Below are 25,046 nucleotides of genomic sequence, written 5' to 3'. Positions count from 1 at the left end.
TGAGAGGTTGTTTCTCCATAAATTCATGTCTTCCCGTTATCAGTTGACTGCCACATGTTTTTGAATACCAAATAGCTTTCTGTGGATTCACTTGTCAATCAAGACAGCTATTGACGTGACATGTCAATGAAGCCCGGCTGCAGATGGCTCCAGGCAGGTTCTGCTAAATCCATCCAATCACTCATGTCCTGGATTTCTTCGTTGGATTCCTGAAGTGCTTTGCTCTGAAAGATTTCTGATTGCAGGTGTGATTATTGATTCACTCAGTGCTAAAGCTTAATTCCAGATTAACCGAGTAACATTGATGTCTTGAGGTACTCCTCTGACCTTTTTCTACGTTGAAAAGAGTGAAGAAAGTGTGCAGCAGCAGCAGCAGCTTTGTCCTCTCCTCCTTCCTAACACTTGACTTTGGCCTCCATGCCACGGGGACGTTTTCTCAGCTCCAGGCGCTGATGCAGATGCATGCCGGATGGGACATTCGGCACATGTGACTAAACTGGACAGAAGCGCTGCCTTGAAGGGCTAATTGATGATAACGAGGAGCACCTGCTTATTGATCCTTTCTGAGACTGACACGCCTCTTCATATGTCCCCAATAATTGTAATTGATGGGGCTGCCGAGACAAGACAAACGGGTTCACACCCCTGCGCCTGTGGTCTTCTGCGGCTCAATAATTGCAGTATAACATGCATGTGGCGTCCATGGCACCGACCCGTGTGCACAGCTATGTGTTTGTTTGTAGGTGTGTGATCGCATGCCATTATATTGTTTAGACATGTGAGCAGTAACGCATGGTAATGCAATTTCTGCAAAGTCCTTGAGCTGTCCAGACGCATCCGTGCCGTGTGTAGCATGTGACAGGCGTGCAGGCATGTATATTGATTGGCTTAATGCACTGCTGATTAGATTGGATTGACCCTCTCGGCCACCCTGCCTCGATTTTACCATGCCGACTTTACCATCTCACACTTTTCCCATCAAATTTGCTTCACTTTCGCTTCCTCTGTCTTCTTCATCCCTCATTCAGTGCAGTCTAGTTCACCCTTCACACTGCTGGTCCTCATGTTGTCACAGATAAACTGAGCGCACACCCTTTATATATTAAGTCAGCTCTTAGGAATGAGACATGACATGACATTATAAACATCTTCATAATATTGTGTTGGTAATCCTTTACTTCTAAAACAGCCCTGGTGCATCAAGACATTGGGTCCTTTAAGTTCTTGAAACTGCAGGAAGAAGCATCAAGGTGAGCACGGGCATCAATATACCTTGGTCACCCTGTTGCTTTTCCTTTTTCCTCCTTTGAGCCACTTTCAATAGATATCGACCCTGAACAGCCTCGGTGTTGGAAGCACTCTGACGAGTCTCGATTCAACAAATTAGACCTTGTGAAACTTGCTCCCATTGTCCTGCTTCCAGCAGCACTACACAGCTGCTGTCTGATGTATCCTAACATGAACAGATGCCATGACAAAGTTATCGGCTATTCAGTTTATTCAGTTCACTTGTGTCAGTGAACAATGATACAACTGATCATTTCATTGTAAGGCTTGTTACGTAGATATATGGGGCGTGTATGTGTGGGTAAACTTAAATACAGATTATCTATTCAGTGTGACAATATTTTCATCAGCTATGATTTGTTTATATTATCATAAAAAGATGTATGTATAGATATAGATATAGATATAGATATAGATATAGATATGGATATAGATATAGATATAGATATAGATATAGATATAGATATAGATATAGATATAGATATATAGATAGATAGATACATACATACATAGAAACAGATCCATGTGTATATATAGATATGTATACATATTGTGCTACACTGCACTGGATGTGATTACATGTAGGTCCTTATTGTTTCAATAAAGTTTTCATCGTGGTTCAATAGTGGCAAGAATATAAAAATTTAGCATACGCTATCTAAATGTATGGTTAAAAAGTGTGATTATGTATAGTATATTCATGTTTTTAAATCATTTTTACAGTGGAAAATAATTATGTGGCATATACCATCTAATACTTTCAGCCGTAGTTATGAATGAATCTTTAAAATTACATTATATACATTTTACAGATAAACGTTTTTGTTGACGGTACATTATATTTAAATTTGCATATGCTGACGGTTTGGCCTTCTGATCTGGCAGTGAAATGTCTGCCACAGCACAGAAAACTCCCCAACTGCTCACCATCAAAGTCGATGTTGCCGTCTTTGTTGAGGTCAATGTCGCTGAGGATCTCCTCCAGCTCGCCTTTCTTCAACTTCTCCCCGAGGAGGGTCTTCATGCCCTCTTTCAGCTCTTCAAACGTGATCTTTCCATCACCGTCACAGTCGAACTGAAACGTGTTGGGTTAGTGAACAGCAGTGAGGCGGGACACAAGCATGTCGTAGGCGGGGGTGGGGGGGGGGGGATGAAAGAATAAAATGAGCACTCTATAAGGTTTAAAAAAAAAAAGACGACTTTTACAGTATGTCGCTATAAGACAGGTGTGTGGAAGTCCAAAACAAACAGTTCAATGCTGACTCACATGGCGCTTTCAGTTAAAGTGAATGAGACTTCTCAAGTGACATTGGATTGAAGATTAATTCTCATTTGCTCACAGCATAGACAATGCTCTGGAATTTCGGTTGTCTTTGTCAGGAGGCTAATTCATTACTCTCCGAAAATGGATTCACCCACCGTGACAGGGGGAATTTGTGGCCTTTAGCGGCTATGACGATGAGCGATATGTTTGTGTGATGAAAACATTGGGAGTCGTTTAATTGGTATAATTTGACCGAAGTGTATGAGGTGCTGTGCAGTGTTTTCATGTAGAGAGCATATTTTATATCCACTGCGACGTTTCCATTAGAGAGAGAGAGAGAGAGAGAGAGAGCGAGAGAGAGAGAGAGAGAGAGAGAGAGAGAGAGAGAGCGCGAGCAGTTTAGCTAAAAACACAAGGTGAAATTTATCAAACAGATAAATGGATGTCAGGGGCATATTGTACACTCATTAAGAGCACATTATCAGTGCACTTTGTTTTGTGGTAACCATTAAAAACCTGTCGTGCTGTAATGAGTTAAAGTGATGAACCCAGGTGGGTAAAGCTGTTTACAAATAAAATGATACCCTCATTTGTTGTGCTTCATCAGAGACCATCGCATGAAAGGCACAGGAGGGCCCTCAACTCCAGTGTACTCCATGTCAGTAGGTGAAACTAAATAGACGCCACATCTCATAGGCGTTTCCGAGTTGCGCAGATGAGAATTTTTATTTATTTATTTTTTTGCTTGGCAGCAATCGGGCACCGCAAGAAACACAACATATCTACATCCTCCACTCAAACGTTGTTCTTCTGGATAATGGTAGGCAAGATCATTGCCCCGAGTTTTGTTTACAACACTGACGTACACAGTCTAAAGAAAGGTCCTGTTGCAGGACTTCAAAGGGCAGTGCAGGTCCAATTCACTTGAAAGTGATGCTTCTGTGCAGGTTCTAGCTGGGGACCTCATACCTGTTTGAAGGCACAGCGCAGCTCCTTGAGGCCGACCATGTGAGCCGTCTCAGCCAGCATCCTTGGCCCCATTAGCTCGCAGAAATCATCAAAGTCTACGTGACCACCCCCTGCAGAAAGCCAGAGGAGACACACACACACACACACACACACACACACACACACACACACACACACACACACACACACACACACACACACACACACACACACACACACACACGATGACTAACAAGTAGTTCTGCCTCCCAGTGAGTCTCTCCGCTTTGCACTGAGGATACTGTACTGTAGGATACTGTACTAGCATTCATCCATCCATCCATCCATCCATCCATCCATCCATCCATCCATCCATCCATCCCTCCATGCAACAGGCTTGTATGAGTGCTTTACCCTTTCAGTAAAAACTTACTGTGAAAAACCTTACACCTTAAAAATAGTATTAAGCCACACCTGACTCAAGGTAGAAGCACCTGTGTACTTGACCTCAATACTGAGTTTGTCAATGTGCACAGAAAGTACACAGCTGCTATATCTGTGCATTCTGCTAGGTGCTCACTGCGCTGTCTATAACCCAGTTAAAATCAGTTTTGTTTAGTTTGATCCCCATGGTAATTATCAAAACAGACCAATACAATAGGATGGCTCATGTTATTAGTTTGACAAAAGACAGGCTTATTCGATCGTGTAGACCAATACGCTCAGTCTGTTTTCATTATCTGGGCTTTGGCGGATTTGAAAAACAACTTCAATAAAGCCATGTGGTCCTTTTTTTCTGGTTCCAAAATTTAATAAGTGCTCTTACTCTTCGGGCTGTAGAGAGAGAGAGAGAGAGAGAGAGAGAGCGAGAGAGAGAGAGAGATAGAGGGAGAGAGGGAGAGAGAGGGAGAGAGAGAGAGAGAGAGAGAGAGAGAGAGAGAGAGAGAGAGAGAGAGAGAGTCAAACCACAGCAAAACCAGAATAGAAAGCTCGGCAAATGGTGCTGAATCATGAGGGAAACAACAACAAAAAAAGTCTTCTACCATTTTTAACAGAGGCCACAAGAATTTAGAATAAATGGTTTTGAGTTATGGAAAGATTTTATATTCTCGCCTCAAGGTGAGATTTGTTTTCTTGGCTGTACCGTTGTGGAATAGCAGTGTGGGGAGCGAGCGAGACAAGACGCGGAAGAGTTTTGTGCCTTAAGTGGGTCAGTCTATAATCACGGAGTTGAACAATTCAGCCTAAAGTCTTGGGAGATTATTTTTGATATTTAATTGATAGTCATAATAATGGTTGTCTCAGAAAAGGGAGGGATGAGTCCTCTGTGGCTTCACACAGACTGTACTTCAGAGAAGAATATCCAGGCCCTATAGTGGCTTAATCATGGAACCAAAGCACAGTTGAACATAGATAACCTTTTTAAACATTGTGAGACTGCATAATATGTAAAACAGCCACTTTCACACTTAATATTTCATAAAATATGTTTTTTTCTGGCTCTGTTTACAGCATCACTTGATGAGTCCCTCCCACCTCCTCCGCTCTTAATATATATTGAAGTTGTCGTGTGTAAAAGCTTCAAATCTGAGTCACTGGTTTTATGGCTCCAACTAGATGTGTGAGTCATTTTAGAGCAGGAGTCCGCATAATGTTTTTTTTTTTTTTTTTTCAGCAGAAAAGTGTTGCCAGGGCACTCGAGTACGAACGCCTTTCAGAAAAGCTCCGGTGTCGTCACTGGCACCTCTTTCAGGCAGCCAGTCGTATTAGCAGCTACCTACGTGAACAGAAGGTGGACTAAATAGCGAACAGCAAACTTTCAAGGCCTCCAGCGGTACAAGAGAAACAGCCGCTGACGACAACTTTCTGAGTCCAGCCTGTCCACAACCACTGCCGGGCTTTTCTGCCTTCGTTCCGATCATTTCCGTCAGTCACTGATCTTAAAACTGCTCGGATGCAGCGGTGACAAGCTTCTCTTTCATCTTGTTGGTGAAGAGTGCAGCAATTTCTGTTTTTTTCTTATGGAAGTGCTTGTCTGGAAGAAAAACATTTGTGACACGACCGTTGTTTTGCTGAAAAGCAAGTGCACAAAAGAATCATAAGGTTGTTTTTTTTGTTTTTTTTAACAAAATAGCCCCTGGGCTCTGTTCTTTTTCCTCAAAGTGGCTCCAGTAGGGCATTTCTCATTGAGACGAAGGTTTTCTCATAAATCACATTGATGTATGTGACATTTTAAGAAATGACCAAATGTCCATCGTGATGAAGTGTTTAGCACTATTGCCAAAAATAACCGTGGTTTTTTTGAGTCAAATTTGAATTTTCTCCCTCAACATGAGTTTCCTCCCACGGTCCAGAATATGCACATGAGATGAATCGATGTGTCTGAAGTGACCAACGGTGAGAATGGGAACCTCACGGAGTCCCTCCATCGTTGTGCTGCTGTACCTTGGAAGAGGTGTATAGGCAGAACCCCCCCCCCCCCCCCCACACCGTGTGATTTGATACTTGTTTTGTTGTGCACCCTGACCATGCCTCCACAATGCACTGACTGTTCATGTTCACGGTACGTTGTCCATGTTTACTAAAGATTTGTTTCGACTATGTTGGGCAGACTCCCGGATGGCGCTTGTGATGAATGAAGTTCTGGAGTCTAAATCTTTGATTGCCGTGTTTCTATCCAGCATTTCACCCTCAGAACACTGTGATGAGCTCCAGTATCCGATGACCTTGAGTTGTAGAAGATGGACGGTTGGGTTGTGCAAGCCTCAGCAACATTTGTTTGTGTTATACCATTTTGAATTATAGTATGTCCTTTTATTAAAGGAGGAAAACAGATGAATGTCTTTGGTCTCTTTTCCCCAGTTGTGCTTCTAATCATCTTATCAGAAATTAATTTACACCTGGGACACGAGGAAAATCTAATGAACTAGCAGGTAGGAGAGGGAACACTCTGGTCTCTGGGGATCACGCCTGAATAACACAAACTCACCCTATCCAGTGGGATCTAACGGCTTTATGGCGGTGCTCATTATCTGTGTTATTTTGCTGGGATTTCAGCACGAAGTCACTCTTGTATGTGCAAATGAATCCCCAGTTTAGGCTGTTCTTCGGAGCATCCCATTAGCATGGGGACCTTCTTCGACAGAAACTTAGCAAATGACATCAAAACTGTCTGCAAGGCTGCACAAAGATATATAATATGGCTTCATAGGTTAAAGTTTGACTGAAGTGACATCTTGCCATCTCTTTTTGTCTGTATTTTCCTCAAAAGAGCTATAAATAGTGTGCTGGCGACACCCTATATATGCTGTTTTGATGTGTGTGTGGTTTATTGACGTCTACTGGCAGGTTGATCTTTGGCTCATGTCATTAGCAGTCATTTTGTAAAAAAGTGAGTCAGGAGAACAAGGATCCAAACAGCATTTCTGGATATGACATTTGCAGTTAAATCCATGTAATTGCTTATGCTTCCAGCACTCCTCCTCATTTACAGTTTTGTGGAGCTGCTTTGATATTAGCGCCTTTTCTTTTCTTTTTTTGTAGAATATAGGTACTTCTGTTGCTTTGGTTTATTATTGATTGTACAAGAAGGTTCTCAGATGTATTCACAATAGTCCAACTATCAGATTAGTATTCCAGCTGGGCATATATGGGAAACATTAAAAGTACATGTGATTGATTCATCAGAATCAGACTTCTCATGAGATCAAAAACAAACCGATTCAAAAACAGTTTTTTCCCCAAAGCCATAACCACTGTGAACTCTCGTATGCACTGACTTTACAGATTACCCCATAATGTGCAATATAATTTTTATAGTTTTTATTTATTTCTTGTAAATACACTGTGTACTGTTCACAGGACTGGACCGTGCACCTTACCCCCTACACCCCCCACCCTCCTTCTCGCACTATATTCTGCTCTTTTTAACTGCTGCACTGTCACTGGAGTTGTTTTTAATCTCACTGTACCTAGTACAAGTGACAATAAAAGGCATTCTATTCTATTCTATTCTCTTCAGATTAGAAGTCAGTTAGAAAAAAACACACCTTTCATTCTTTTTTCTTGCATCTCCTCTCACATACTCAGCTGGAGAAAGTAAAAGTCAAGGCAGAGTACAAATGAGGTAAATGTGATGGAAGTGCATAAATTGTCATGAAGCCATGCTGTGCTGTAATTTATGGAACGATGGTAATTGCTATTCTAAACTGTTGTGTAACAGTGGCACAAATACAGAACAGTTGTTAGTGAGCCGACTCGGTGGCATAAATAGCGCAGAATATCCAGGTTTTTCTAAATTCAACCTCATAAGCCTCTGTTCATGCAGAACCAAGGACATGATTGGAGTTGAGTCAGAGTGCAGTTTATTGGTTATTAATAAACAAAATAACCATGCAGTTGTTTTCTTTCCAGACGCAGCACTGTTGAAAAGGCGCATAAATGTTTAAACACCATGGAGGTGTGAAAATGACTTTCATCGGATATTCAAATTGAATGTACACAAAATTAAATCTAAGAGCTTACATAACGATTGTTTCAAATTATGAGGGTGGCGTGGTAAATGGTGATTATTGCTGCGCATGCAAGAATGTCCCTGGTTGAAACCTAATGGGCAAAAGAGCTTTTCTATGTGCATGTTCTCCCTGTGCCTGTGGGAGTTTTCACAGAAGAATCTCATAATCAAAGACTCAAGTCTGCAGGTGTGTGTGTGTGTGTGTGTGTGTGTGTGTGTGTGTGTGTGTGTGTGTGTGTGTGTGTGTGTGTGTGTGTGTGTGTGTGTGTGTGTGTGTGTGTGTGTGTGTGTGTGTGTGTGGCTCTTTGTCTCTCTGTTCGCCCTGTGATGAACCTGTCCAGGATGTGTGTTGTCTGGGACAGGCAATTGCAATAATGTATCTAAAAAAGCAATCATAAGATCTGATTCTAATCTGTATGACTGATATTGTACTCCGTTTGTCTGAGTCCTGTGAGTTCATTTAAGTTTTATGTGACGTCTCTTGGCAGAAACACTGTTTGGATTTGCTTGCCTCGCTCCGACACTAGGTAGGTGTTGCAGAAACTTTTCTTCCGAGCTTCTGGCAGAGATCCAGAAATGAGTTGCGACGATGATTCACTCGAAACCTTTACCACTAACCACACAAATATCGATAGTTTATCATTGAGAAAAGAGTTGCAAACACCAACTCAGCACTGAAAGCATAAAGTGTACAGTCACATCTTGAACACGCAGCAACAGTGAAACCAGCTCACACAGCCAGTGGGTGATTTATTTTAACAGTGTTGTTGGCCCAAGGGGTGCATTCATCAACACAATGTGATCTATCAATACTCAGTGCTGTTAGACTACTTATTTTGCAGTGCCATTGCCAAGCTATAGATTCTCTCTCGTGCAAACTTCAGTCAGATAAAAGCTCAATGAGCCACGCAGGAGAGACCTTCATATTGTAGAAATGACAAGCTAACAAGGAAGAGGCAGTTTGGTCATTGTACTAACAAGGGGGCCGGCTCATTCCTCCTCCAATCAGCTACTTCGTACATCCCTGCACCTGCCACACAAGGGCCATTAATCAGTTCGGCTAAAACATCTTGAATGTCCCCAGCCTCAAAGACAAACATCAAATCCTCAAGGACTCATAAGAAAGAACACAGGGACATCGGATTATGCAACGTACACACATGCACACACATTACTCACACATTTACACCTGCTCATTTTGAGAAAGACCCATCAATCATACACACATGCTTGAAGTTCCGAGAAAGAAAGAAAGAAAGAACGAAAGGAGAAAAAACAACACCCCCACACTCACAAACATCTTGTGCCAGAAAGATAAATGCTCACATTTCATCTTGATCTGCTGGATGATCTCAATGAGCTCCATCTCGGTTGGCATGTAGCCCATGGTCCTCATGCAATCTGCAATGTCTTTGTAGTGGATGAAGCCATCCGCGTCGTAGTCGAATTCCTTAAAGGCCCCTTGCAGCTCTGACAGACACACAAACAAATTACATTGATTGCAACAATCCGTAGAAGCCGGGTAAAATGTTTTTTCTCATGAGTCTCACATATATACACAAACACACACACACACACACACACACACACACACACACACACACACACACACACACACACACACACACACACACACACACACACACACACACACACACACACACACACACACACACACACACACACACACACACACACACACACAATGAATGCTTTTGCACAAATTACAATGCAATCAGTAAGTATACAATGGACGCACATAATAACAGCTGCGAGTTTAAACTTCCCTTTAAGTTTACAGAGTTTCAATTTAAACTGAACTTGCAAAAGTTAGGAAGGAAAAACTACTCAGCTTTGTTTTTTGTTTTTTTTTAATTGATTTTGTGGTTCCTGAGTCATTTGCAAAAACAAGATTTGCCATCCCTGTGAAACCATACGTCGCTTACGTCAGCATGAGTCATGAAGAGGAGTAGGATTAACCGGTGAAAATATCATTCAGATTGACAAAGCTTTGCATTGACTAACAATTTATCATGTGCTGCCTATATAATTACACTATCCACTGCAACTTACCGTCCAGCTCTTCTGGCATCAGCTCTCTCTCCTGCAGAGCAGAGAAGAGAGAGAGAGAAAGACAGGAAATAATTACAACACTGTATCGAAACACGGCATGTAAAGTCAGGGGGGCTTTAAAAGAGCGAATTCTCCTGAGAAATATCAGCGATAATCTGTTTTTGACTACCAAATTAGAAAAACATGCATATCATGTCGACACTGCGGCATGCTGACACAAAACTCTAATGGGATTTCACCCAGCTTCATGTCCTCCTAATTTGCGAAGTGACGCGCTGAAGCACACTCCTACACACTCACACAGTCATGTTGCTATCACTTCAGGAGACATTACTTTGACCCTTAGTAACGCGCCTGGATTCTTACACCCACCATCACTTCTGCTGGTCTGACCCTTGACCCTTTCTCTTACCCTTGCCCTGTCCGAAACCTTTTTCTGACTATCAGCCTATCAGATAGTCACCATCAAAAAGTCATTTTAAAGGGTGTCAAAAATGTTTTGACCGGGTCAAAATGTTACATTTAAATTGGTTGTCTCATAAATATATGTGCAAATAAACGATCACACATTACATCTGCAGCGTCCCGAGGGAGACTAAGCATAGGCGCTCTCAGTGTGCATGGAGATACGCACCTACACACGACTGCATGATGGGAAGATGCAGAAACCTTCCACTGTGATAAAGAAACATTGTGCCATGGAAGCCCATCAATACACAAACACACGCGTGCACGCGCGCACACAGTGTGGACAGAAAACATGTAATTTGCATATAACTGCATGTTTGAAAGATCCAGAATTTTCGGTCTTGTTTTGACATTTGCTCAGGATGATCTTTCCGCTCTTTCCTTTTTCTGTATTTTCAAAGAAGCAAAGCAAAGCTGGGGGCGGGTGGAGGGGGGAATCGCCACATTTTCATTCAGCATAATAGAGGACTGTGAAATTTAGGTGAGCTAAGAGCTTAAAATTGCAATATGTCTGGGTACAGTCAGGCAGTTTTTTCAAAAAAACATCTTTTTTTTTTGGGCAGTCAGTAGCAATACCTTACAAATACATACCCTCGGGTAAAAAGAAATGATTTGTCAAAAGAAGGGCTTTAGGTTGAAGGTTGTCGCAGTGGTTCTTCATATACTATATCAGAAACAATGTTGTAATTAGCATTATTCCAAATGCACATGAATTTGCATATTTAAAGCTGCAATATTGAAAGATGAGAAGATACGTCTTTCACAAAGGGCTTGTTGTTTAATTTTGAATTAGAGCTTGTGTCTGGGGCATCTTCACTCAAGGGCTTCAATGGGAACATTACCCGCTGGGGAAAATGAGAAACATGCAAACTCTGTCATCTTAGTACGGTACTGCTGGGTCTGACACATGGAGATATCGCCTGACACAGAGTTGCCATAAGCTGGAGGATATCTATAAGTTCAAAGAAACAAGACTGACACAAAGGCTCATGGATGCCCTGATTATTGCACGCGCAAATGTGCACAGATTTTCTCTGGGCTTGCTTCTTCTATGCTGTGATGCAGTAAGGAAAAACACTCTGATCGTCAAAACAGTTTATGAACAGTAACAAATGAGTCCTACATGAGATATGTAACATTGATGTGGATATTATCTATCAGGATGGGACTCATTTGAGATAAAATACAATAAATATAGAAACAAACAAAAAAAAATTTTCTCCCACAAACATTAAAAGTGTGATACCGTTTGATCCCTAGAGTTATGTATTATGCTTTCACTTATTTGCTTTTCATCACATGTCAGCTTTCATTACTTCATTGCTTCTATTATTAAACCAAATTGAACCTTTGCTTTTTTTTTTTTTTTTCAGTACTGAAAAATGGAGAGATCAAAAAGGGGGAAACCACAACAGTTTTGGAAGTAAATTGCAAAGAGAAGTGTGATAGTTTCCTTCTAATACATGTTGGCACTGAGGGCGGCTAATACATAAATCATACAAGGTCATTTTGTACAAGTGCACAATAGTATTCGGGAGAGGCGAAGCCCCCATGGTTTATTTGGAAGCTGCTCTCCATGGCTGACGTTCAAATGATTATTCACTGTGTAATATTGCCAACCGAGTTGAAACACAAATGCAATCCCACAACCAAATTGCATCAGGGCATCAGCTCCGCCTAAACGGTACAAGACTCACGTTTGAAGTTTTCAGATGTTTGTTACTGTTGCAGCATGAAAAAATAAATGAATAAAAAAAAGATCTGTGGCCCAGAGTGCCACACTGTTTACCCTGCACCGGATCCTCCAGCCACACAAGGGCATATTTAGATAGCAAGGTCAGCACATTAATTGGATTTTTTTTTTTTTTGCCATCCAGAAAGGATTAGACAGCATGCCATGCAGACTCTCAAGTCATCCGTCACAACGAGCCCATTAACAGTTAATTCCATTCTGTCTGCCTTCACATGGCCCATTGAGCAGACCACTGCTTTGTAAGCATGACACAGACGAGTGGTATGTTGATACCTCAGACCAACAGCCTTCAGATTGGTGAGGCACTGAATACAGTGACGCAGGAAGAAAAACTGCTCACGTTGTCGACCTTAAATGCATGAATTGTTTGTTTTTCTGCCATTTCTCTCTCCAGGTTGCTCCTTCAGTTGGATCTGATGAGGGCTGACAGTAAGCCATGGGTTATTAATACTTGTGCTGAGATTAGGAATGCCGCGGGACAAAAAGGATCTCTGCTTCAGTATCTACACATCACCTAAAACAGTATGTTTTCTACCTGGTTACTAATAAATTCAAAGCAAAGACCGTCACCGCGAAACAAGGGAGCTAAATCACGGAGGCGGTAGCCGAGGTAGTAAGTCAGACAGGAATGTGAAAATGTCTACAGTCGCCCAAGGTCATGCTGAAATGGGTTTCATTTTCCATAAATTACTCTAAGACAATGAAACAGTCCCATTAGTTATTAAGAAACCCAGTTATGAAATGTCGTTAGATGTTCATATACAACTCCCCGAGGTGTGGAGTCCTGTGCTATCTTTTACAGTAAATCCTTCTCTGATGATGAAGGCATTTATACTGCAGCCTTTGGCTCTGCTGTGTAAGTAGATCCCACCGAGGTCCTGAGGATTTCTGCCATTAAAAGGAGCTTTTATTAGGAGCATTTTTCAATTAGAACAGTGATTAGAAAAAAAAAGATTTGAAAATGTTCCTGAGTGATACATAAAAAGCTAAATAAAATAGGAGGCAATACGGCAGTGCAGATTCGAGTGCATAGCTGTCACGTCTTTATACCCCGAGTTGCAGTATGTTTATGAAACACTCTTAAGTACCAGACTCACTGAGTCTAACTTTAAACCCGAGGAGCTCTGTAATGCACCGCTGTGAAGAACATGACTTTTCTAAATAAATAATTTAAATTTAAATGCTTACATGCTTAACCATGAATGATACACACTTGGCTGGCTTATATGACATTGGGACAATACTATTCAATATTACGTCATACTACTACTACTACTACTACTACTACTACTACTACTACTGCTACTTATAATAATAATAATAATAATAATAATCATTATAACAACAATAATCGTGTCTTATAAAAGATGGATAGGTAAACTATCATCAATAATAAGAATTCAAGTCTGTGCTTGACGTGTGAAAACATGAAGAAATGATTGTATTATAATGAAAGTCAATACATTTATCTAGTCAAGCTCAGAGTCTTTCTTCCCTCAGATTCACTCCCACAGTGTGACATCATGTCCTCCAAATTAAATGACAAAATATCTTACTTGCCCCCGAGAAAGAGTCACTGAAGTGTTTTATGATCCGACATTTCTCAATGACTCCCAGAACTATTCTATTTTCTTTCCCCTTGGAAAACAAATCGTTTTAGTAATGTGACAACCCTATGATTAACTGTCAGATTTTTAGCTTTTTTTTTTTTTTTTTAAAGAAACATCCGGCATCATGATCTCTTTTCAAAGCAGACTTCAACTATAAAAGTCAACTGACTTCCTTCCTTTTCTGCAACTGTGTGGACGTGACGGTGTGGAGAAGCTTCCCCAGTGGTCATTTGTGGTATTGCAGCAAGAAGCTTCACGTGTTTTCCAGTTGACCATCGTCACACAATTGAGACCCCCCAAGGATACTTCCGGCTGCAAACACAGTGAGTTTTCACTCCAAATGTTGTTGTTTTTTTGTCCTTTCTTGAAAACACATTAGTGTTTCCAGGAGCAACGAATCTAGTTTAATTAACTTGAGTGCATATTTTCCAGAATGCTGCCTCACATGCAGGAGGTCACAGTAATGAGCTTCAGGCTCTGTGCTCACAAAGATCTTTTGCGCACTGCAGTGAGAGGAGGCAACATTGAGTCCATAGCGTGTTCTTTTAATCACTATCTCTATCTATGAATGTGAGATCGCTTATATACATCCCTAATTTAAAAAACAAAACCAAAAAGTTTTTTTTGTTGTTGTTGTAATATCAGTATGTAAACATCAGTGAATGAATTACTGGATGTTTAGGAGAGTAATAGTTGCATGATGACAGGCTGATCGTCATTTCACTAAATTAAATATTTTCCTAAATTCTTAGATAGAAAACGCTTGCCTGTCTTTATTTCCAAGGGACGGCTTTATTAAAATGTCCCTTTCATACCTGCTCATGGTGCTCACCTGTTGCCATTTAACATATGCAAAATATTTGTTGAGAAGTATTCCTGTTCAAAATAAGCTCATATTATTAATCGTATGTAATGTGGTACATGTCTGATTGGAGCACTGGTTTAATGCATTAAGAAATGGGAATAATTCTTCTCCAATGAATGCACTCAGCGTAACTCATTTCTATAAACTTCACCATAATGGTGTATTAATTCCCCTTTTGGCTCATCAGCAGACCAGTAATGTCTAATTATATTGCTGTAGATGTACAGTGCCACCATTATGACCTGACCCACTGTTATCCTGCTTAAACGTCAACAGCGGCTGCAGCTCCTCCATAACTTCTTTGAATTATTGAAAAAGGAAAGATGGCACTCAGGGACTCAAACAGCAGAGCTTTGCTGTGAAATCTAATCCGCTGAATTCTTAGAAAATCTTTGTTGATGCTGCTGTGCTGTGAACTTACGTACATCAGGACTTGTCAGAGCAAATCATTACATTTTATAGTGTAATACATTTTATGATAGTTGATGATCTATTCAAGCAGCAAATGTTTTTAGCAGAAGGAGGACAGGTGCCATCGGGCAGCATTTCTTCAGGCTTCTCCCTATTTGTAATTTTCTTATTTTATTATTTTCAAATGTTCGGCGATGTCCTGCAGGAATCTGAACTCATGAGATCAATCATGAGCAGAGCCAATACTTTATTTGAGCTAAGCAAGGTATTAATGGAAGTTGGCCCAGTGTCTAGGCAGTAACTCATTTGTCAAATCAGTGGAGTGACTTCCCTGAAATAAGCAGTTTTTTTTCTCAGCAAACAGTCCACAGTCTTGAGCCCATGTTTGAACAAATAGATATAGATGATGTTATTGCAATGGTCATTTGAAGGTTTTGACTTTCTGCCAATATATCTCATTACTCAGAAAATTACAAAAATAGCATAACATCTCTGCAGTTGTGTTAGTGTTGCGATGTTAAGGATCAATAATGACATTCTGTTGGTTCCTATTAATTTGTGTTACTTGAAAGCGAGTTGGCCTGTGATTGGCTGAGAGTGGAGAAGGGGGCGGGTCAAGTGAGCGTGCAGAGACTGTGTGTGTGCGTGTGCGTGTGCGTGTGCGTGCGTGCGTGCGTGCGTGCGTGCGTGCGTGCGTGCGTGCGTGCGTGCGTGCGTGCGTGCGTGCGTGCGTGCGTGCGTGCGTGCGTGCGTGCGTGTGTGTGTGTGTGTGTGTGTGTGTGTGTTCGTGTAACAAGGGTTATGTGTTGTTTAATTCCACTTGTTATGAATTGGGTTCACTAAATAATTAAATGGCTCTAGAGCGCCTCCCTTAGGAAGTGTGTGTATATGCTGCTGCCAAGAGGCCAGCATTGTCAGTTCACCGGAGGCGTGCACGAGGTGGGTTGTTGCGCACAGCACAGCGTAGAAATACTTTATATTCATTTTCATTATGTAATCGTGTGTGTATTATATATTACCGGAGTGTTGCTTTTCATGTGTTTGATGTGTGTCTCACGAGTTTAAATGTGTATCTGTGTTTAATTCACTCTGTGGGCTAGCTTGTTAGCCTCCGGTAATGAATGTGTATTTCTGTTGTAGCGTGCTGTGTGTAAACGCCATTGCGAGCCGTGAACCTGACCAGCACTTGTTCTTTCATATCCAGGCAATAAACGACGACACAAAGACAGTTCCAGCCTCCCGTCTCATTCTATAAAATAACACAACGCAGAGTCGAGGAGTACTTGAGCCAGCCAGCCACCGGCAGTAAAGTGTGGTTGTGCATGGTTACATTCGGTTGGAGGAGAGTGAATGGATACTCAGTAATGTGGTGCCGGCATCACTGTTCACAAGCAAGAAATACATATTTAGTTATAGATCGCTGCAAACAGCCAAGACCACCATTTGTATTTGCAATCAATGTTTACTGCTCTGGATGAGCTGAACAAATCGTTTGATTATCCTCTTTGGCACTGTTCAACTCTAAACTCAATGCAGATTTTTTTTTTTCCCAACTGTAATTCAGTGTAAACCTACTCTCTCCTCCAGCCTCCCATCGCTGACATGCTCATGATTTGCTGATGCGTCAATGTACAAGAGAAGAATGTTCAAGGCGAACGTTCCCTTTTCTTGTTGCTTTTGAGGAGAATCTTTATAAAAATAGAATAAATGTTGTTTGAATTTGATTTTGATTGTATTCAAAACATTATCGAGTTTAATGTAATGTAAATGAAATGAAGGGGCCGTCATTCATCCACCCATATTGCTTCAAGAGAAATTACAAATGTCAAATAAGCTTTAACCATAATTGTCACAAGTATAAAGGTTGTTAGACCATAATTAACCCTTCTAACCCTTTTGCGTTACCATTCGTTAACGATGAGAAAATACAGTTTATACAATACTATATTATATTATATTTGATACTTAATACAATTCAGCTTTCAGCCCAATAATGACCCCATAACATGAGGTGAAATAAGTGTGGTGTGGTAGTTTAGCATTATTTAGTGGGTCTTGCTTTTTGATTTAAGAGAGTCAACAGCCCAGCTTTAATTTATTTAAGAAATTTTTTTTGTCACAACAGTCATTGTTTTTGTGTTACTCTCTATAAAGTGGGTTACATTTATTTAATCCCATTGTGGTACAAAAAAAATAAAATGATTCAAAAGTATTGATATGTAAACCAGATTGGACCTATTCCCCAGTTCTGCCCCCACCAAGCAAAACACACCCTGGTAAGACATTATGTCAGTTGTTTTAAACTTTATGCTTCTGTGCTCACTTTGCAGACTGAAAACAAAAGCAATCCAATTAACAACAGTGTCTTGTTGATTTAATCAAAGGCTTGAGACTAATAATTACGAATGAGATTTAGAGCAGATTGTTTAAATTTGAGCTATTTCTGTGAAATATCACGTCTTGTTCAAGACGTTTGCAGGCTGGGAATGTAGCTGAAGACTCGCAGGGTGGAGAGGAAAAAAAGATAGTGCCTATGTGTGATTTGTTAACAACAGGGAGCCAATACAGTCAGCAGTGGCTGTGACACACAGCCTTTAGAGATGATTATAGTAGATTACCTGAACACCCAATGTGCCCAGTTGTCCTGTTTTATGTCCCAAATCACAAATATGCACTGATGACATCCATCGCATAATGTTGATAAACCTGCTCTGTGCTCCTTACACCTCCCAGACAAGAAGCACATTCTTGATTCTTCCTGCTAATGCATTTCAGTCTTGACAGGTAATTATGTTTTTGAAGGACACATTATGTTATCAACGATCAGCAGGACAACAGTGCACACCTGCCACAACAAGACAAACAATAAGATAAAGCGACCCAACAGAGAGGGAAAACGACTCATCAGAGCGTTTACATTAAGAACTTCATCCACCCCTGCTGTGTCGACCTAAAGTACTAATGTACACGTACACATGCAACCACTATCGTTACAATTTCTGGACACTGGTCACATGAAAAGATTGAAATTGAAGTTTTGGGAAGTCACGTTGCAGTTTCAACAACATGTTCTCAGAGAACTGTTGTGCTTCTTTGATCGTTATAACGTGTTTAAAGAAAGCTTTAATTTGAATTGTAATGCGAATCCGCAAGTAGCTGTGTGATGTGGCTGTTTCACCAAATCAAGACCTTTATCACACTAATATGAAGCAATGTAGGAAATGTCTTCTCTGCTCTTTTTTCCAGTTGAATCTGGCAACTTAGTCCGAGTTTCTACAGCTTTCCTCCATAGTCAGCTCGGGTTGGCTCGAGCCTCCCATGAGTGATATAAAACATAAAAGTAGTCCATATTCTAAATAAATCTTAGTTGTTTCTTCTGTCTGTCTCTTTGTGAACTGCCCTCACTGGTCACTTCCTTGAAGCTCATCCAAACTAATGTGATCCAGTTCAACAGTTTGAACATAAACTTGTATTTCTAGAACATTTACTGAAGTGACTGCTTCTGGTCCAGAGGACAGTATTTCTGCAACAGGTATTTTTTTTATCATGAAACAGTTTGTTACCCCAAGAGCACTAGATGCTGACTCGAATTGATCCTACAAGCAGTTTAAACCCCTAACATCATCAGCTTAGTTGATGCCACCGAACTACCAGCAAACTCACCCCAGGTTTTTTTTTTTCTTTTTCTCTGAAACCTTTCCACTTGCTCCTGATGATGGTATTTATAAAACCGACAGCTTGAAATTACAGCTCAGTGAGTGTCCCGGCTGTGACACGGGGCTGCGCTCCAGCGCTGCACTGACCTGTCCGAAAAGTTTATTGAGGTAGGAGATGTAGGCGGCAGCCACGGCCGAGCTGTTGCTGAGGCTCCTTTTGCTGCGCCGGTTCCGCCCCTCCTCTGCAGAGCCCTTCTGCTGGGCCGTGGGGGACTTTGAGCTGTGAAGAGCAGATTTGCATGTCAATTGTTAGGAACTGTCATCATCAAAGTCAAGCCTGTAATTTCCCTCCCTGACTTGTTTACAACAAACACACTTAAGTGCCTTTCAGGTAGTATTGGAAAAGTGTTGCTGCAGAAAAGATTTCCCAGCTTGAGACCAATCAGATGACATGCGTCACCAGAGGAAAGAAGAAAGCCAGTGTTACTTAGCGGGACGAGTTTTGAAAGGCCTGTTTTTCAGCGGATGTATCATTCGATGACACTAATTGGGTGCACGACTCAACACAACCCACTCCCATTGTCCTAATCAATGCTGATTACGAGCAGAGGATGAGAACAACCAGAATTTCTTGGAGAGGCTGAGCTGAAGGGCCTTGTTTTTGAATCTCCCCGCAGCAGGCGATCTTCCAGCAGCGGCCGCCCTCCCCCCACGAGGAGACATGCTTGGAGGGAAAGAAAACTGCAACTGAATGCACCAGACATTAGACAAACATAAAAGAGAAGATACAGTGCATTGTAACAAGAAGGGCTCAATCTACAGAGCGGTTGCAATGGACTGTCAATGGACGATAGGAGACAATTTTTTGAATTTTGAATTATACCTTCTAACATTTTGTGCATTAGTTGAAAACAAAAAAATTAGAAACATCTCTCAAGAATTAGTTTGCGTGCAAAAGCATTGCTCACTTTCACTCTTCTTGAAATAGTAGCAGCCACTTCAATGATTCATTACTTTGCAGTTCAAAATTAATGTTGACTTGTTGAAGGTTTAAGATTCACCGATGTGGCTGAGCTTTTAAACTAACTGAGTTTCCCTTCGTGAGTGTCTGTATTCCCAATTCATCTTCTGCACTTACCTGGCAGCGGATGGTGGTCTGCTTTCTGGTGCTCCCTTTGCACTTTTCACAGACATCCTGGCTGAAAGATAAAAGTAAATGTCAAAAGGGATGTGAGGAAAAAGGTACAAATGTCATGAAGGAACAAGCAAAGGCTCAAAAAGAGAAGCGTCTCGCGTCGACTTTTAAAAGATCAAAAAATAGATTTTAGACATGGTGACCGCTGGCAGGAGAAGTGAATACCACACGCTCCTTCATTAAGGAACCTGCCCGGATGTGGGATTCAGAGAAAGTCAACATTTTGTCCTCAATCTTGATGTGTAAGTATTTGAATCACTTTGACAAGGACCGGCATTTAATGGCTATGGACAGAACATCTCGAACACTGTGGTGTTCCTGGCCAGTATTTATCAAAAGTAATGAGCCTGCAACAGGGTCATGGGCAGCCAAGGTTCATTGCTGTAGTGCAATTCAACTTATGCACGGCTGTTGCTCGAATTGCTGTAGAAGTAAGTTAATGCTGGTTATGTTGGTTTAAATTCAAGAATACACAGCTCATTTTGGTCTGTTGCATATGGGGAGGTCAGAATGTTATGGCTGAACTGTCCGTCTTACTTGTGTATGCATTTTCCAAAACTGCCTTTAGTCTTTGCAAGATAGAACTATATATATATATATATATTGAAAGTCCAATGACAATTATTGTGATTTAAAAAACAAACAAACAAACGATGTAATATTCTGAGGGAAGTCGTCATCAGAATATGGTAAGACTGTAGTCATTAAGGGAGGGAATCCACAATACCCAGAGACGCCAGGGTGCTTAAACCATGCTTACTTGGTAGGAAGGAGCCCAAGGTCTGATAGGTATGATAAAACACTGTCCCTACACAGCCCCAAGCAGCCACCAGACACAAGACAGGATGAATCCATGCTTTCATGTTGTTTACACGAACTTCTGACCCTATCGCTCCGATGTTGCAGCAGAAAATGAGACTCATGAGACAATCTCAGTGAGTGACTTGTTGCTTCAGTTTCCCGAGCCTCAGAATAGCAAGGTGAAGCAGGAAGTAGACCGTTTGAATCCAGTTGAGAGGCAGATTAATTGACTGAACAGGTGGAGAGTCAATCACGAGGCTCATAGCTGAACAATAGGATAAAAATAATTCACCAAGCAGACTGGAGGTGGAAAGGTCAAGACAGCGGATATGAATAAAACAGACGAGCAGACATTGGAATGAGGCGAGATTTGGGGATCCAGGAGTGAGAGGAAGAGGAGGACGAAGAAGACAAAGATAAAGGGAAAAAAAAGAGGTGAATGAAAATCACATGCTAAGGAATGGTGAACGATTGGGAGGAAGAGGCAGAGCAGGAAAGACTTATGACTTTCTGTTTGAGAGGCAGATTAATGTTCCGTCAGGGTCTTTGTGCTGTTCTGGGTATCAGCGCCTGATGATGAACGGCCGTACTTGGCACTGATGTGCTATAAACATAACGCCTCACTCCACCGTCTCGCGCGCCGCAAAGATGGCGCAAAGACAGATAACCTCAAGATCTGCTCCAGCGGTCGCTACTTAGGGGCTGGGTAGGCCATGAAGACTCTAATGAGAAGAGACACGAAGACCAGCCAGTCCTCTGAATGATGCTCGACTCTTTAATGCGGCTCTGCCAAACGAGCCACATTCCCAGCTCCCACCGGGTCGAACAAAACATGCCATGACCGAGCAGTGATTGCCTGTCTGTTACACTTTCACGCAATCACAGCACATGTTATACATGCTGATTGCAACATGCTTAAAGCATGTTAAGCTATACGGTCGGAGATGGCAGGGATCATGTCCACGCATAGGAAAGTGTTTATTATTAATTATAGTATCTGTATGTATTTTGCCATTATTTATCCTGGTGGCATATTTATGTAAATATACGCACGCAGCTGGGAATTAGAATTCTACTTTGTTTGAAGCATAAGCTCAAAATGTTTACAGAACTGCAAGAGCTCAAAAACACTAGTGCTGCACACAATATCAGTGGAACAAGCAAAGTGCGAGAATGGTGTTGTGATAATGATAATCATATTATTATTATTATCATCACAACACCATTCTTGTGCTTTGTGATGAATAAAAACACACTGAAAAAATCTGATTATGATATTACTGTCTTTGGGCTCAAAAATAACACTGCATGTTTTTTCCATCACATTTGTGTCTGCAGTTCCCGCCAGCAGCGTTTCTGAAGCAGAATTTTTTTTTTTAAAACTCGTTTTTCATGTTTATTTTGTTATTTTTTCTTGATTTTTGTGCTTGTGACTCCCGTCATGCGGCTAACAGGTATAACAGGGCAGTCAATCCACTAAAATGCTTTTGTAAATAATCGAACTTTTAATTCTTATTCAACATTATTTGATATTACATCTGCAGGACATGAATGCGCAGTGCATGGAAATGTCTTTTGCATAATTTATAATCTAATGTAATAACTTTGCAATCTACTGTGCATGCATGCGCGCACGCACACATGAATGCAGACATGTGGATGAAGCCAGCAAGATCTCCCGACTTACAATAGTGGTGGTCTCGCATTGTTTGCCTGAAGAATTGCTCTCATCTTCACTAAGCACAATTCCCATCAGGGTAAACAAACACCCGCACACCCACACGGCGCACACAGCCTGTACTCATGCGCGTTTCACTACACAAGCCATTGAGCAGCACTCTGTGTGTCTACAGCTCTCCTCCCTAAGTGGCCAATTGCTGTCAATCACTGAGCCGACACAAGCAATTTTAGATCCTAATCATGCTAATTGAAGTAATGAAATGGAGGGCCAGGTGGACCGGGCAAAACCAAACACAGCTGATGATGGAAAAGAAGGCTGCACTGGAGAGCCGTGGCATTGTCATGAGAGCCGGACCGGCCCGTCTGGAGCATCAGGGGTTAAACACTAAATAGGAATTCTAAATATATTTCACAAGAGCTCCAGAGTGAAGGGCGCTGAGATTCATTGTATATGTCACACAAACATGACCCACTTACACTACACACACACACACGCACATACACACACACAGACACAAAACAGGCACCAAACAGAAAAACACTCAGAGATGTTATTGTTCCAGCAAGGCTGCACAGTCTTTGTAATCTCTTATTTTATTCAGTGAATATCCAACAGAAAACAACAAGGAAAATGTGAGCAAAAAACACAAACCATCAATGCAGTCCTCAGAAAAAGATGGCTCATGTCGCACTCCCTGCTGCAGACACCCCCACAGTACAAAGGCAGAAAAGTGAAACGCTTGCGTGTGCATGAATCACTCTGCTTCACCCTGTGGTGAGGAGTCAGAGTCCTGAAGGAGCTGAGAGCCTTTGTGGCCTGCAGCAAGCATCCAGTGCACAAACGATCCCTTATGAAACACTGAGTGGTCCTTTATACCCATGGACCTTGACCCTGGATAAAGGCTGGCACCCCCCTTGTCTTCTGAGAAGCAAAGTCTTCCTCTCAACATCACCTGGATACCAGGTTGGAAACCACAGGAAACCACTTCTCTATAGTCCCAAAGAATCTACTTGGATTGTTTGGATCGCAAATGGATTTCCACGAGCAGGGTGGATGATATATCCAGATTGTGAAGGCCAGCTTTTCTTATTTTGCGAAAGCACGGGTTGCACTTCCAGCTCCTCAAACATCTTTAACACTGGTTGGGGATTGAGGTGAAGCCAGAGATTTTAGCAGTGGTCAAACTCAACAACGCCTAACCTCCCCCGACAAACAGATGTATTGATGTGGGCGCACGTGATTTCAGTGTACACAAGCTACAAACCTCATGCATAATGCCTGAGCCTGTGAGCATATTTAACAGACTCCAGAGTCAATCTTGCTCAAGCATTTTCAAATATTTATTAAGAAGCAGACCAGTAAAAGCAAGGCATGTACAATTTTACAACAAGTGACTCACTCTGCGGACTGATATTCATATGTCTCCTGCTGCATGTTAGTACATTTGATCAGATCATAAAGATAAGTGCAGGTTTGGCAGCAAGTGCACTACAGGGTTTGTGATATAGATTTATTGTCATGTAAAAGCCTTCATGTTCTACACAGACAAGCAAAGTGGAAAAAAAGATAAAGCCTGAAAACATATCAATAGATTAAAAAAATAAATAAAAAAATGCAACAGCTTTATTTAGCGTTGAGGTGAGGTCATACCCTTCTCCTCCTTCGCCTTTCACCCGTTGTTTCCATATTATCTCACTATTTGCCTGCGGTCCAGTCAGAAGACAATCGATCCCCATAGGGCCAAACTAGTCCGTGTCTGATCCATAAACAACCGATAGTAATGCCATCAGGCTTGGCACTCCATCTTATCTTCACCTATCTTAACACCTCTCCCTCCTTTCGTCCACCTCGCCGTCCCACCCACCCCTCCCCAGTGCTGATTTCATGTCACGGCTCAGAAATGAGACTGCCGCCTTCGGTATCAGTGCAGATAGGGAGCAGAGGGTGACAATGAGATATTTTTCTCCTCCAATCACATCTTACCCCGTCTCTTCATTTGGAAGAATCACCTTATTGTTCTGTATAATTCTCGTCTAATGAAAGCCCCTTTCTCTCGTGTTTTCTCCAGGCCAGCCTGCACAGTGAGGCTGTTGATGCGATTGCATTGTAGCAAACAACGGGGACACAAATAATGAAGCAAAACAAATGCAAACAGAAGCCTAACCATCTGTGTGCTTGTGCAGCAACATACACTCAAGATCTAGATAATAAAATATTATAAAACAGAGAGGAAATGCCTGTCAGTGTCATTATAGCATGAGCGGGCTGCTTCCAATAAGCTTTGCAGGAGCCCTGCTTACTAGAAATAAACCACAGCCAATTTAAGTCGTTTGGAATTGCGAAACAATATTAAACAAATTATTATTTTGATATGAATCATTAGTGCAACAAAGTAAATGAAAGTACACCCACTCCGGCCTAAAAAAATGTCATACTCTCTGTTTATTTTACTCACTTTGATTGTTCCTCTTGTTAGTCCGTGATGACAGGGTGCATCTGCAGCTGTGTGTGGAGCTTCCCT

General features: G+C 41.5%; 1 protein-coding gene across 2 annotated transcripts in view; it reads right to left on the bottom strand.

Moving 5' to 3' along the window:
• Window positions 1-25,046, bottom strand: part of cabp4 (calcium binding protein 4) — a 26,203-nt gene extending 1,157 nt beyond the window's left edge. The window contains exons 1-8 of one of the 2 annotated variants that reach the window (XM_080464049.1): window positions 24,981-25,046; window positions 19,987-20,047; window positions 19,471-19,572; window positions 18,996-19,128; window positions 10,086-10,116; window positions 9,339-9,482; window positions 3,521-3,630; window positions 2,215-2,362 (exon numbers count right to left, since the gene is read on the bottom strand). In XM_080464049.1, the coding sequence (XP_080320175.1) occupies window positions 2,215-2,362; window positions 3,521-3,630; window positions 9,339-9,482; window positions 10,086-10,116; window positions 18,996-19,128; window positions 19,471-19,572; window positions 19,987-20,042 (724 nt within the window). In that variant the 5' untranslated portion in view covers window positions 20,043-20,047; window positions 24,981-25,046. The remainder of the gene's footprint in view (window positions 1-2,214; window positions 2,363-3,520; window positions 3,631-9,338; window positions 9,483-10,085; window positions 10,117-18,995; window positions 19,129-19,470; window positions 19,573-19,986; window positions 20,048-24,980) is intronic. The other variant, XM_080464050.1, reaches the window with a different exon arrangement.

Source organism: Lipophrys pholis (genome assembly GCF_963383615.2).
Source record: "Lipophrys pholis genome assembly, chromosome: 5".
Lineage (NCBI taxonomy): Eukaryota > Metazoa > Chordata > Actinopteri > Blenniiformes > Blenniidae > Lipophrys > Lipophrys pholis.
The sequence above is the reverse complement of the archived record's forward strand: the minus strand, read 5'-3'. Positions and strand labels throughout refer to the sequence as shown.